This window comes from Terrapene carolina, unplaced genomic scaffold (assembly GCF_002925995.2).
Source record: "Terrapene carolina triunguis isolate 2854851 unplaced genomic scaffold, T_m_triunguis-2.0 Scaffold238, whole genome shotgun sequence".
Taxonomy (NCBI): domain Eukaryota; kingdom Metazoa; phylum Chordata; order Testudines; family Emydidae; genus Terrapene; species Terrapene triunguis.
In genome coordinates this window covers 16,502,670-16,516,031 of record NW_020664589.1, presented here as the reverse complement: position 1 = coordinate 16,516,031, position 13,362 = coordinate 16,502,670, and the positions used below count along the sequence as shown (strand labels likewise).

General features: G+C 48.3%; 1 protein-coding gene across 1 annotated transcript in view; it reads right to left on the bottom strand.

The window, feature by feature from the left end:
- ADGRD2 (adhesion G protein-coupled receptor D2) overlaps positions 1-13,362 on the bottom strand; it is a 58,302-nt gene that overhangs the window by 13,301 nt on the left and 31,639 nt on the right. The window contains exons 20-23 of the mRNA XM_024214533.2: positions 6,040-6,081; positions 5,764-5,817; positions 4,768-4,912; positions 2,195-2,253 (exon numbers count right to left, since the gene is read on the bottom strand). Of these exons, the coding sequence (XP_024070301.1) occupies positions 2,195-2,253; positions 4,768-4,912; positions 5,764-5,817; positions 6,040-6,081 (300 nt within the window). The remainder of the gene's footprint in view (positions 1-2,194; positions 2,254-4,767; positions 4,913-5,763; positions 5,818-6,039; positions 6,082-13,362) is intronic.

Here is a 13,362-nt window from a genome sequence, read left to right as displayed (position 1 = left end):
TTTCCTGAGCATTCGCTCGTGGAGCTCAAACGTTCATGAACAGAGAACATGAAAGACTTGCAAAAGAGTCACTTGTGAACACAAACGAATATGTAAACAAAAACTGGCTCAGCCGTGCTTCCTCCCACACTGGCTCCTCGGGTACCAGGGAATTTTGTATTTTGATTGTTGTTGAATTTGTATGTTTAGAAAAGGAAAATAAAACATTTTAAATAAAAATATTTAAGTAACAAACAAAAAGAGAAGCTCTGAGTGACCCCAGCATGGACTCAAGCTAATTCTCTCTTTGCCCCAGTCTACCAGCTAGGAAGTGTTGTGGCCTTGGCATTTAGGAAATCGACAGGCTCCTCTATTAATGCCCTGTGCATTAGAAAACTCAAGCCTCCTGGTTAATCTCTTTAGCCCATGTCTCATATTTTGTGCCCAGTAGCTTAGCAATGGTTCTAATTTACAGAGCCAGCACCTGCCTGGGTCAGAAAAGCACCTATTGGAAAACCTGCCAGGTATTTATCACCCGGAAGAATAGCAACATTAAACAAAAATAAACCATGAGACACAATAAATACTGGTTTTACTAAGTTGCCTTGAAATAGAACAGAATGTTATCTGTAAGATAAGGAAGATAGCACTTCAAAAGCAATAAAGGGGACGACAGAGAGAGAGAAATTTTGGTGTATATCTAGACCCTTTGGTAAATTCCTCACATGAAAGTAGCATTATGTATTTTTCTTAGGAAACTACAGTTAACTTCTATGTCAAGTGCACAGAACACTGCATGATCATTTCAGTGGTGGGAATGGAAGTGGTGTCAGAGTAGTCACATTTAAATTATTCTCTACTTTACGGCATGCCTTGTTGAACTTGGCAGAAGATTAGTTGCTGCCTGGGGAATGAAATGGGCCAACTGAACAGACTGTAACTTGGGTGCTGAAACACACAACAAGCCCTTTTCTAACTTGCTTCATTTGGGGGAGACTTGTAGCCATGACCTCATTTCTGTCTTGGCATTCTGATTGCTCAGTTCCATTTGTGCTTTTATGGATGCCCCTTTTTATAAGTAGGCCTGGGAGTTGATTCCCATCTGATACAGAATGGAGAAAAGAGACCACAAATGTTACCAACAAAACTAGGAATCAACATGCAGCAGAGAGACTCCCCTACCGCTCATGTGTCAAACCAACCCCCATCTCTCCCTTCCCTCTGCAGTCCAGGAGTTAGCACATATGGGTCTAACAGTACAGAGGCCCTTTATATCCAGGAGCTGGACAGCTGGGCATCCCCCAAATGCACAGACAGTTGATTCTCTTTCTACTATTTATCTTCCAAGGGCAGGGATAGACAGATGCCTCCTTACTCTTTCGCACGGGTGGCAGGTGCACTGATTGCTTTCGAGCAAGCCCAGTACAATGGCAGTCGAGCTAGCCCGTCACCCTGAAGGATGGCGATGTCTGTAAAGGGGCTACATGGGCCCGTTTACGCCAGGGAGTGAGATTCCGCCCCCAGTCTGAGTCCACAGCTCACCCTCGCCTGAGGAGCCCTCCTGGGGCTGTCTGAGAATCCTAGACGTGAAGACATTAGGCTGTTTGGTGCCACTCCCAGCAGACAGTGCAGGGCTGTTCCATTCTGTATGTTTGTAGGGCCTTTTGTCCAGCCTAGTTCGGGGTGCCCTGAGCCACAGGGCTTCCACCCCTGTCCCTTGGCCAACTTCCTGTCAAGAAACTGTTCATCTAATAGGCTGGATTTTCTTATCATAATTTCACCCCATTATTTGTTTGTCACACCTGCTGCACCACCCTCCATAGGCCAGTGATTTGCAGCCTTCAGATACTTCATTACAGGGTCCTTTTACTGGGGGAAATTCCTTCAGCTTCCCAACCCAATCAATGCTTAGGAGGAGGCACATACATGCAGTGCTCCCAACACGGCTCACAAAGTCCGCTACCACCACTGATGAACCTTCCCAACTCCCCCAGGAGGGAGGTGACTGAGATGAACCCCATCTTACCAAAGGGGCAGCTGGGCCACGGACAAGTAAAGTGATTCACCCACGATAAGACAAGACATCTGTGACAGAGCTGGGAACAGAACCCAGGAGTCCTGAGTCCGAGCCCTTTGCTATAACCCCTAGACAACACTCCCATCTACATATCATTCTGCATGTGAAACGTGGAAAATAACTCAAGACGTTACGTACCGGTCTCTCTGGTGACATCATTGAGGAAATCCCCATAGGAATTTTAGCACCAAAGTTTCCTAAAGTGTGAAGTGAGACAATGAATGTGGATACGCCTGAAGAATGGAAATGTGCATCTTTCCAAGGGCTTTATCGTTTATTCCCTCGAGGAAGTAAAGGGCCCGGCCGGGCTGTCTGAAGAATCGCAACCTAGTTTTCAGAGCTCCCAATCGGTTTGAGTGTGTGAACGTTTCTTTCTCTAGTTTAACACTGACTTCCTGCCCCCGCCCCCATGTAAATCGATGTTAAAGTACCTACATGCTTCTCTGCCGAGAGGGAAGGCCACGCTGTTCAGGGCCAGCTGCAGGGGCAGGCGAGCATGGCAGAAGCCCTGGGCACCAACTTCTGGGAGCACCATGCTGCTGTGCCCCTCAACTCCCCTCCTCCCCCCCCCAGGCACTGGGGGTGGAGACACCGAAAACGTTTTCCGCCCTAGCTGGCAAAACGGCTCAGGTCACTCCTGGATTGAAGATTCCCTACATCCACTCACCTCGAATGCACGGTTGACCCATATACGCTACAGGGACTGATCCCACTGAAATCAATTGGCCTTCTACCGCTGTCTTCTTTGGGAGCCAGTTAGCCCCTCAGGGCTGTATTTGTATTTTCATCAGAGCTTCTCTCGCACTCCAAGGAACACAAACCTAATAACATTCATGTCCACTATGGCGCGGGCAGGCCAGGTGCCAGCTCACGCTAAGGTGCCCACGTCTGAAATGGACACTGAAGGGGGCAGTTAATAGTGATAGATGAGGTATTAGAATGATGATAAAGTGGTTAGTGGCTAGAGACTGTTGAATGCTTGTGAGCTGCTCCCTGCATTAATCTCACTTCTAATATCTGTGCTCCGTATTGTAAGGTTCTGTGACTATGAATGGCCATGCAGGAGAGGGACGTTAATCAGTGCAAAGAGCAGGAACTGGTATGCCCCTGCCCCCCAAAGAGGAGACATGTTGAGAGCAGACGGGCTCTGGGTGGATTTTACAAGTGGAAACTCCCTACATCAGGATCGAGAAAATGTCAACAAAAGGGCTAAAGACTCTTAGGCCTGGTCTACAGTGGGAAAGCAGGTAGGTATGATATGAAAATCCACACCCTTGAGCAATGCAGTTACACCAACCTGACCCCCAGTATAGACACTATGTTGATCGGAGAATTCTCCTGTCAACCTAGCTACCGCTTCTCAAGGAGATGGATTATCTACACTAATGGGAGAACCCCTCCCATCTTCACTGAAGCCCTACAGTGGCACCAGGGGCGGCTCCAGACACCAGCGCAGCAAGTGCGTGTCTGGGGCGGCAAGCCGCGGGGGGCTGCCTGCCGGTCGCTGTGAGGGCGGCAGTCAGGCAGCCTTCGGCAGCATGCCTGCAGGAGGTCCGCCGGTCCCACGGATTCGGCAGCATTTCTGCGGGAGGTCTGCCGGTCCCGCAGTTTCGGTGGTAATTCGGCGGCGGGTACGCCGAATCCGTGGGACCGGCGGACCTCCCGCAGAAACGCCGCCGAATCCGTGGGACCGGCGGACCTCCCGCAGAAACACTGCCGAATCCGTGGGACCGGCGGACCTCCCGCAGGCATGCTGCCGAAGGCCGCCTGACTGCCGTGCTTGGGGCAGCAAAAAACAGAGCTGCCCCTGAGTTGCGCAGTGGTGCCACTGTAACTGTTTATATGTAGACACACCCTTGTTATTTAACTGTGAAGATGAGTCATGCAAGTGAACTCCTGAGTTTGCAGCTCAGAGCACATGGCAGGAGGGTGATTAAAAACCTCAAACAAAAGGAGTTAAGGATCTCTCTGCTGCTTGGACTCCAGGGGGAGCAAGGTGTTTCTAGACATAAGCAAGAGATTCCCCAGCTGCTTAGCCTGGGTTAGCCCTAAAGGTCAAATAGAGCTTGCTGATTATAGAAGCCTATATTACCTTTTGAAACCTAAGGCTGTAACTCATTCATGGTCTATATTCACTTGCTTTAACCTTATAAATAACTCTGTTTTCCTTTTCCTATTTAATAAATCTTCATATAGTTTGCTATAGGATCACCTACAAGCGTTGTCTTTGGTGTGAGCCCTAAAGCACAATTGACCTTGGGTAAGCGACTGGCCCTTTGGGATTGGGAGTAACCTGAATATTGCTGTTATCCTTGGTGTATGGGGCCAATAATCAGAGAGAGACACTCCCATCACTTGGATGGCAAGACAGACCAGAGTACTCTAGGGGACAGTCTGTGACTCCGTGCTAAGACTGTTCAAGTGCCTGGGGGGGGCTGCACATGGTGCAGTTGGTTGGTGAAATCTAAGTCTAGACCTCCCCGCCCATTAGGGTGTGCGCCCTGGTTTGGACGTTGGCACTCATGCGGAACTTCAGAACCGGGTCAAACTTTCCAACTCTGTGGTGTTTAAGAGGGTTCAAAACTATGCAAGGGATGAAACTGCATGAAAATTGGACCCTCTGGAAAGGTCAGCCCCGTGATCTGAATCTGTGCCAGCAGCACAGAACACAACCGGAATACAGAGCTGAGGCCCCAGAAGGGGCTCTTTACCTTTGTTGGTAATGTTCTTCAGTGGGGGATCTTTCTGCACAGGGCTGGACATGGCGCTCTCGGGCGCAGAAGGATTCAGCTTCCCAGTCTCCCAGGAGGTTGTATTTCTTGGACTTGACAGATAATTGATCGGATGAGAACAGTTCTGCAATGACAGAGAAGCAGGACAGAGCCCTCAGGAATCCACGACAAATCTGCCTTTAAAGGATTTTGATACCGTGCATCATTTTAAAAATCTGCTGCAGCTGTTTTCTTAACGATCACCTCCTTGACGATAAGGCCAGTCTGCAGCAACTGCCCAAACTGCAGAACCAGTGGCGCGTCTTCCTCCACCCTCCCCAGCGCTGTTCAGGAGGAAAATGATGTCCCCCGACTCCATGTTCCTGAACATGCAAGGTCCATTCAAGAGACATCCCCAGAGCCAAGTTTTGTCCTACAGTGCATGCCCAGGACATCAGGGAGAGCCCCAATGCATCGCGGCGGGCAGACTTTGGCTGCAAACCTGGATTTAAAGGGGCACTGTGGAATGTGATAACCCCGGGTTTTAAAGATCAAGGTCTCACATCAACCAGAGCAAGGAGAGAGGCCTTTTGCCTGGCCTTGGAGTCAGTCACATCCTACAAACTGCCCTGTTTTGTGGATCAAAAATGGGTCCACACCCACCTCACTCACAAAACACACAGCAATCCACAGCTGAGGCATGATGGGAAATTTCAATGTTTGGGCCTTTCTTTAGAGGTTAGTTTAGACTGAAATCCCTGGAGAGACTGTGGAGGGCGGAGAAGCAGAAATCAGCATGCCCTATAGGATACAAGGCTATCAGACGGGGTTGATAATCCCGGTTGGTAGTGAGGGATGGCCAGTAGATACTATGCTGTAGATTTGGGGGAGGGGACACAAACTGGGTTTCCCAGAAATCCACCGTTCTAAAAAACCATCCTCTGAAACCAGCTTGTGTTTAATGAAACCGGAGCAGGATTTCTGCCTCACACTTACTGTGAACGAGAGAGCTTTCTTCTTCTCCTTCATCCTCTGTATGGCGTTCCTCACCTGAAAGTTGAGCAGGGTCGTGAGACAGGGCCAGTGCTGTTCTGATACAACAACCACCTCCTCCGAACAAGTCAAGGGGGCAAAAGCAACAGCTGTCATGGGAGCGAAGGGCCAGGACAGAATATCAACCTTCGCATTTGCTAAGATTCTGGTTACCGGTTTCATTTCTAATATATGACTGTTCCGAATATGGATCAAAACCCAGGGAGAGCTTTCTCTTACCTCACTGTTATAGATTGCATAGACCAGGAAGATGTACAAGCCCTGAAAAGGAGAGAAAATACAAAATATTACGGGCTTGCAATAGACTGACAAAATATGGGACCATTTTGAAACAGGGGAAGTAAGTGGGTCCCGGTCTTTGACGGATGCTGGGGCTCTGCCCACACTGGGTCAGAGTCTGCTGCTTTGGGCCACAAAACATTTGCAGAGCACCCCCACTAGGTCTCCAGCAGCTGGCTGGCTTTGCCAACCTCCATCTGTGACTCAGGGCATTGGTAACTCTTACCATCACTGAGCGGCACGAAGCCCCCGTGATTAGCCTTTGCAGTCCGCCTGCAGTTCCAGAGGAGGAGCCATGCCCTTTGTCCCTGGAGTCTCCTTCTTCTAACACATCATCATCTTCAAGAAGTGGAAGAGAACTACTGAGACGGACTCACAATACGGAACGATGCCCTATAGACACTGCTACTGTGCCTAGCACAGACGTAGCTCCTGTTACTGCTCCTTGTGATGTCACCGGAACACACATGCTTCAGAAATCGCAGCACTCAGACCTGCTAGGGTTCATCTCCAAGCCAGTATTGTGCTCTGCTCACAGCCGGCTGGATCTCCAAACTGATTGCACCCCAAACCTCAAACTCTGCTGCTCAACACTTGCGCCGCTCACTGCTCGGATTTTGACACAGACGACCCCCGTCAGGTTTGTCCCTGGGATCTCATTCGTCTAACACGCCCCCTTCAAGAAGTGGAAGAGAACGATGGGAAAGGACTCACGATACGGAACGATGCCCTATAGACACTGGCGGCTACTGTGTGTATGGACAGTCCCTAGCACAAGGGGGCCCTGCGCTGGGCGGGTCCCCTAGCACTACGTTAATAAACGTGATCCATGGCAATAGACAGCTCAGATGACTTCATTCAAGAGAGTTTAAAAGGAGAAAGATTCTTTTCATTCCTCCCCACCCCTTCCTTCCGCTACTATTGCAACATCCATACACACTCGGTTTTGCAGGGATAATGGCACCACCTCTGGCAGGCCGGCAAATGGGCACCGAGCACCTTCCATCCCCAGTGGCTGCTCTGTTGCTCTGGGATGGAGCTGGGTGGAGCTGAAGAGCAATGGCAGCCATCACCCCACCAGGCCTCCCTGCCATTCCCAAGCCCAGGATTCCCCACGTCAGTCAGTGGTGAGCGGGAAAATCCTTCCAGAAATTACTGGGTGGAGCTCCACCCCCCCTCAAAAATTAAACGCGGGGAGATGACCCCTGTGTGGGAACGGCTGAAATTCAGGAACTAGACAACCCTTCCCGACAACTGAAGTAGCCATGGGGAGAGCCCAGATGGATGCACTTTGTGTGGGCGGAGCAGAGAGGCGACAGGGCCTTTTCCTTTTCAGTGTGATCGTCTATTTGTGACAGACCACGGCAGCTGACTGATTGCCAGGTGCACCGATTCCAGTTCCCCATAAGCCAGGCCTGCTCGGTGGTCCTCTGTCCTCCTCTAGAGGTGGCTAGACCAACAAGAGACCGAGGAGCACCCAGCCGTGGCGAACACAGAGGCCTCTTAGCTCATGCAGTAGTGGCGCATGCGCTACAGGTAAGAGGTGCTGGGTTTGATCCCCACTGAGCCATGTCAGTATTACAGCCCATGCTAGGGAGATTCAAGGGAAAATGGGAGGCAGATTCAAACCCTCTTACCAAGGAGGGATTGTGAAACCCAAACCCACCACGCTTGTCCTCCCTCCCCACTCAGAGAGGGCTAGAGAGCGGAGGGCAGAGCTCATGCCGTCAACTCCGCACAAGCTCAGCCACCACCAATGACTCCAAAATACAGAGCACCCGTCCGAAACCTCATCGCCAGCCTGCTGCGCGGCATATAAACAGCTGTAACCAGACACAGGCCTAGACAGAGCACCACCTAGGGGTCGAAACTGGGCGAAGCACCAGGGACTAATTACAGCTTTACACAAAAGAGTTTGCCCTTAAAGGCAGTCCTATCTGGTCCACCAGATTTATGTTATATCTGCAGGGTGTTTGTTATCGCAGCTAGATAAATCAGCGACAGTAAGAAAAGTAATTCATCTTGTCTTCAATGAGTCTTGCTCTTCATCTGAAAACTCTTGGCAAGCGCAGTGGTAGCAATACCCTGGCATGGTGCCATGACCTGTCCTTCAAACAGCGAAGTTGGTCACTCCTACAGACCAGATTTCTGGTGCGGCTGCCAAGACAGGTCTTCCTTGAAATAATCCTTTTGTATAGAACTGGGAGGAGAGGTGGTGATGTCGGCTGGGAGGGGAGCCCGGGAGAAAGGCGGCCCAGCTGCAGAGAGACTGAATGTGGCTAAAATATGGAAGAGAGTTAAACTGGCACAAAATAAATCACAAATCCAGCCCCAGAGGCCACTTTGCAGATTCTCAAAGCACTTTGCAAACATAGCTAGGTGTGTACAGCGTCTAACACACTGGGGCCCTGACTCCTGACTGGTACAACCTCAACAGAAATACTCAATAGTGAGACGACAATCACTAAAGCCTCAAACTTCAATGGTGAGTGGGTCACAATGGTCCAGGGTAGGACAATGAGAGTTAGGAAAGCTGGACTCTATTCCCAGTTCTGCCACCGACCTGCTGTGGGACCTTGGCCTTCACCACTCCGGGCCTCAGTTTCTCATCTGTAAAAACGGGGATAGTGACGCTTTCCCATCTTTGCAGAACATTTGGGGGGAAATCCTGGCTCCAACGACATGACTGGCAATGACGGTAACAGAGCCAAGATGTCACCCCAGAACCCTGCAGATGACATGTCCTACGGCTGGGCTTTTTAAAAGCTCTCTCCACGTGTCTAACTATGCTCCCATTGAGCACTGGTGGAACAAGGTGAGCACTTCTGAAAACCCCCCTACAAGTGCTAAGCGTGATTACCCTTCCCAGGCAGAGAGGGGATAAGGACACACGTAGTGAGCTATTCTAGCCAGAGAACTATTATGAGAACAAACACTCCCCACTGCAGAATGAGTGTTGTTAATTGTTTGTTAAGCCTGGTAATGTGCCCAGCACTACCCAGGACACTCCAGCCACAGAGAGCATACAATCTAATTCCAGAATCCCAAAGATTGATTGTTTAAAAAGTCAGGATCTTTAAAATGCGAAGTGTAAAAAATAACTAGATAGGACGGCCTACCATGCAGAGTTCAGTGAAAGCAAATCTGTGAAGCATGAAAATTAAGTGGATCCGCACAGAAGCTGTGGGAAGTGTGATGAAGAGGACATCCCAGCAGCGATGAGTCTCGGGCTCAATACATCTCTTGGCTCGACAGCCCGGCCAGGTGGCCAAAGTGGCAAAGCCAAAACCCAGAGAGGTGGGTCTTGGCCCAGAGGAACCAGCATCACCCCAGTTACACAGCCGAGCGGGACCAGACCACCCAATTCCTCCATCCGCACATGCTGCTGAGACGCAGCCTGTGGTCCACCTCCCGGGGGCAGGAATGGTCACTCCCAGCTTCTTTACAAATGGGATTAGTTCGGTCACGAGGCCCTAACGTATTGCATGACTTAGTCACACCCTGCACGGCCACCCCGGGGTCCCAGCAGGATTTCGAACATTATCGAGGAAGCAGCTGCTATACGGTGAGCGCACAGGACTGACAATCGGGAGATCTGTGTTCTACTCCTCCTGCTGCTGCTGCCTTGGGCAAGTCCCTTCGCTTTGTCTTGACGTCCCCGTCTGTAAAATGGGGCAGCACTTAAACCAAGTACAGTTAGTCATCAGATGTCAAAGGAGATTTTGGCCTTCTCTAGCAGCTGCCATACGCGGATTTCGAGCACAGCTCGACACTCCCAATGCCGCTGGCAGGAAGGTCCCTACTTTAGAGAGGTGGAGACTGACACGCAGAGGGGTAAGGGACGTGCTCAGAGCACAGAGCAAGCGAGTCAGGAGTAGAACCCAGGAGTGCTGATGTCCCGTTTGCTGTCCCAGCCACCAGACGCCTCTCCCCTCCCCTCACTCAGCCATATGCAAAACGAGAACCACTGGGCGTGCATTATGGCACGTAGCACACAACTGGTTTCAGAGACTCTCTCCTCCCATCTCCTCCCCCACACAGCAGAGAGAAGACTCCAGCATCAGCACATCACCCCAGGACCACAGCAAGTCCAGCTCAAACCCAGATTTCATAACGTATATGGTTGACTGTGATGGGAGGTGGAGCGTGGCAAAGAAGTGAGTCTTGGGTGATAAATTCTGCAGGATGCCAGTTGGGTGGGGTGGGGGGGGGAGGGAGAAGAGCTGAGAAGATCAGGCTGTTCTGAAAGTGCCCCATGATTTTTAAGAGGCCAGAGACCCCGCACATCTTTGCCTAGACCCCCTGGCTAGGTGGATGAGGCAGAGGAGGGGGCAGCCCGCTTGCTAGAGGGGGGTTAGCTAGCGCTATACCAATAACGGGTTTTCAGTTTGGTAGCTGAACCAAAACATTTTTAAAAATTTCCCTCAGGTCGACCCAAACCAATTTTTTTTTTTTTTTTTTAATATGAAAAAATTTGAAAAAAAAAGTTCATTTCAGTCTGAACCACACATTTAGTTTAGTTTTTAAGGGTTTTTAACCTTTTAAAAAATATTAAATAAAACTTAGTGAAATTCCAAAATTAAACATCTTTCCAAAACTAAAAGGTGAAATATTTTGTTTTGGAAATGCCAAAATGAACCGTTCCCACATTTCAGCCTTTGTGCTTGGTTGTTTGACCAAACACTTCGCTGAAGTTGATCCAAATTTGCAAATGGTTTTGGCGGATCTGAACCTGCAGTTATCAGTGAAAAAACGATTTGTATAAAATGTTTTGCCCAGCTCTAGTTTTAACTCTAAACCTGCCAGAAGCTCCTACCCCACCACCTCACTGCAAGGCAGAGGTCCTGAGCTCACCCGTCCAAATCTGGTAGATGGAGAATGGAGGGACGGGGGTGGGTGGGTGGGTGGGGGGGTAGTGCGAGCTGCACTTTAACGGTAAAACAGCCGCACGTGGCTCGCGAGCCACAGTTTGACCACCCCTGTTATAGACTGTAATCAAGTCACCTTTTGACCTTCTCTTTGTTAAGCTAAATAGATGGCACTCATGTTTCCTACTCCCTTAAACATTCTCATGGCTCTTCTTGGAACCCTCTCCAATTTATCACCATCCTTTTCCATCTAGTAATGGACTCTCAGAATCCCGTGCACTGCTACAGACTAGGGACCGAGTGGCTAGGCAGCAGTTCTGCAGAAAACGACGTAGGGGTTACAGTGGATGAGAAGCTGGATATGAGTCAACAGTGTGCCCTTGTTGCCAAGAAGGCTAACAGCATTTTGGGCTGTATAAGTAGGGGCACTGCCAGCAGAACGAGGGACGTGATCATTCCCCTCTATTCGACATTAGTGAGGCCTCATCTGGAGTACTGTGTCCAGTTTTGGGCCCCACACTACAAGAAGGATGTGGAAAAATTGAAAGAGGCCAGTGGAGGGCAACAAAAATGATTAGAGGTCTGGAGCACATGACTTCTGAGGAGAGGCTGAGGAAACTGGGATTGTTTAGTCTGCAGCAGAGAAGAATGAGGCGGGATTTGAGGCTGCTTTCAACTACCTGAAAGGGGGTTCTAAAGAGGATGGATCTAGACTGTTCTCAGTGGTACCAGATGACAGAACAAGGAGTACTGGTCTCAAGTTGCAGTGGGGGAGGTTTAGGTTGGATATTAGGAAAAACTTTTTCACTAGGAGGGTGGTGAAGCACTGGAATGGGTTATCTAGGGAGGTGGTGGAATCTCCTTCCTTAGATGTTTTTAAGGTCAGGCTTGACAAAGCCCTGGCTGGCGTGATTTAGTTGGGGACTGGTCCTGCTTTGAGCAGGGGGTTGGACTTGATGACCTTCTGAGGTCTCTTCCAACCCTAATCTTCTATGATTCTATGATTGTTTGCTTGTGACCAGCTTAACAAGTGATCCAGACTGCTCTGTATCTATGACCTGTCCTCTTCATTATTTTCCACTCCCCATTTTATGTCGTCACCGGCTAACTTTATCGGTGATGATTTTATATTTTTTCCAGGACCTTGATAAAAATGTTAACTAGCCTAGGGCCAAGAGCTGGGGGGACCTGACTAGAAACACACCCAATCAATGATGATTTACAATTACATTTTGAGAGATATCAGTTAGCCAGTTTTTAATCCATTTAATGTGTGCCATGTCCATTTTATATCATTCTAGTATTTTAATCAAAATATCAGCATGGTACCACGTCAAATGCTGTATAGAAGTCTAAAAATATTTCATCAACACACTCCCCATTATCAACCAAACTTGTAATCTCATCAAAAAAAAAGGTATCGAGTTAATCTGACAGGATTTATTTAACATAATGTCATTAATGATATACCCTCCTTTAATTCTTTATTAATTGAGTCTCATATCAGCCACTCCATTACCTTGCCTGGAAGCAATGTCAGACTGACAGGCCTGTAAATACCAGGTCATCCTGTTTATCCTTTTTAAAAATTAGTACAACATTCGCTTTCTTCCAGTCTCCTGGAACTTCCCCAGTGTTCCAAGACTTATTGAAAATCAGCATTAACAGTCCAGCGAGCTCCTCAGCCAGCTATTTTAAAACTCTCGGATCCAAGTAATCCAGACGTACTGATTTTAAAATGTCTAACTTCAGTCGCGGCTGTTTAACATCCTCCTCAGATACTAGTGGAATGGAAACAGTGTTATCATATGATGTGACTACATCATTTGTTTTTTCCCCAAATGCAGAATAGAAATATTGATTGAACACTTCTGCCTTTTTTGCATTATTATTGATAATTCTATCTTTTGCATCTAGTAATGGACTAATACCATTGTTAGGATTCTTTTTCTCCTAAGATACTTTAAAAATTCCTTATTGGCCTTAACTCTGCTGGCCATTTCTCCTTGTGTCCCTTTGCTTCCCTTATCAATTTTCTATAATTCCTAGAGCTTCTGATTTATATTAAAAACGATCATCTGCCCTTTTCTTCCATTCATTATATATTATGTTTCTATTTTTTATAGCTGCTTTCACTTCCCCTCTAATTTAGGTCTTTTTAAAATCTATACGGCCTTCTTCCTCAATTGTGGGGTATTGTGGCTTTTTGATGTTCTTAAACAATTCCCAATTATTATTCATATTTTTCTGATTAAATTCTTCCTTGGAGCTGATTTAGCTCATAATTGTTTTTAGCTTTGTGAAATTGGCCTTTTTAAAACACCAAGTATATCTATCACCAGTCTGGACTTTATTCTGTTTGCACATTATAAATGTGATCAAGTCATGATCACTT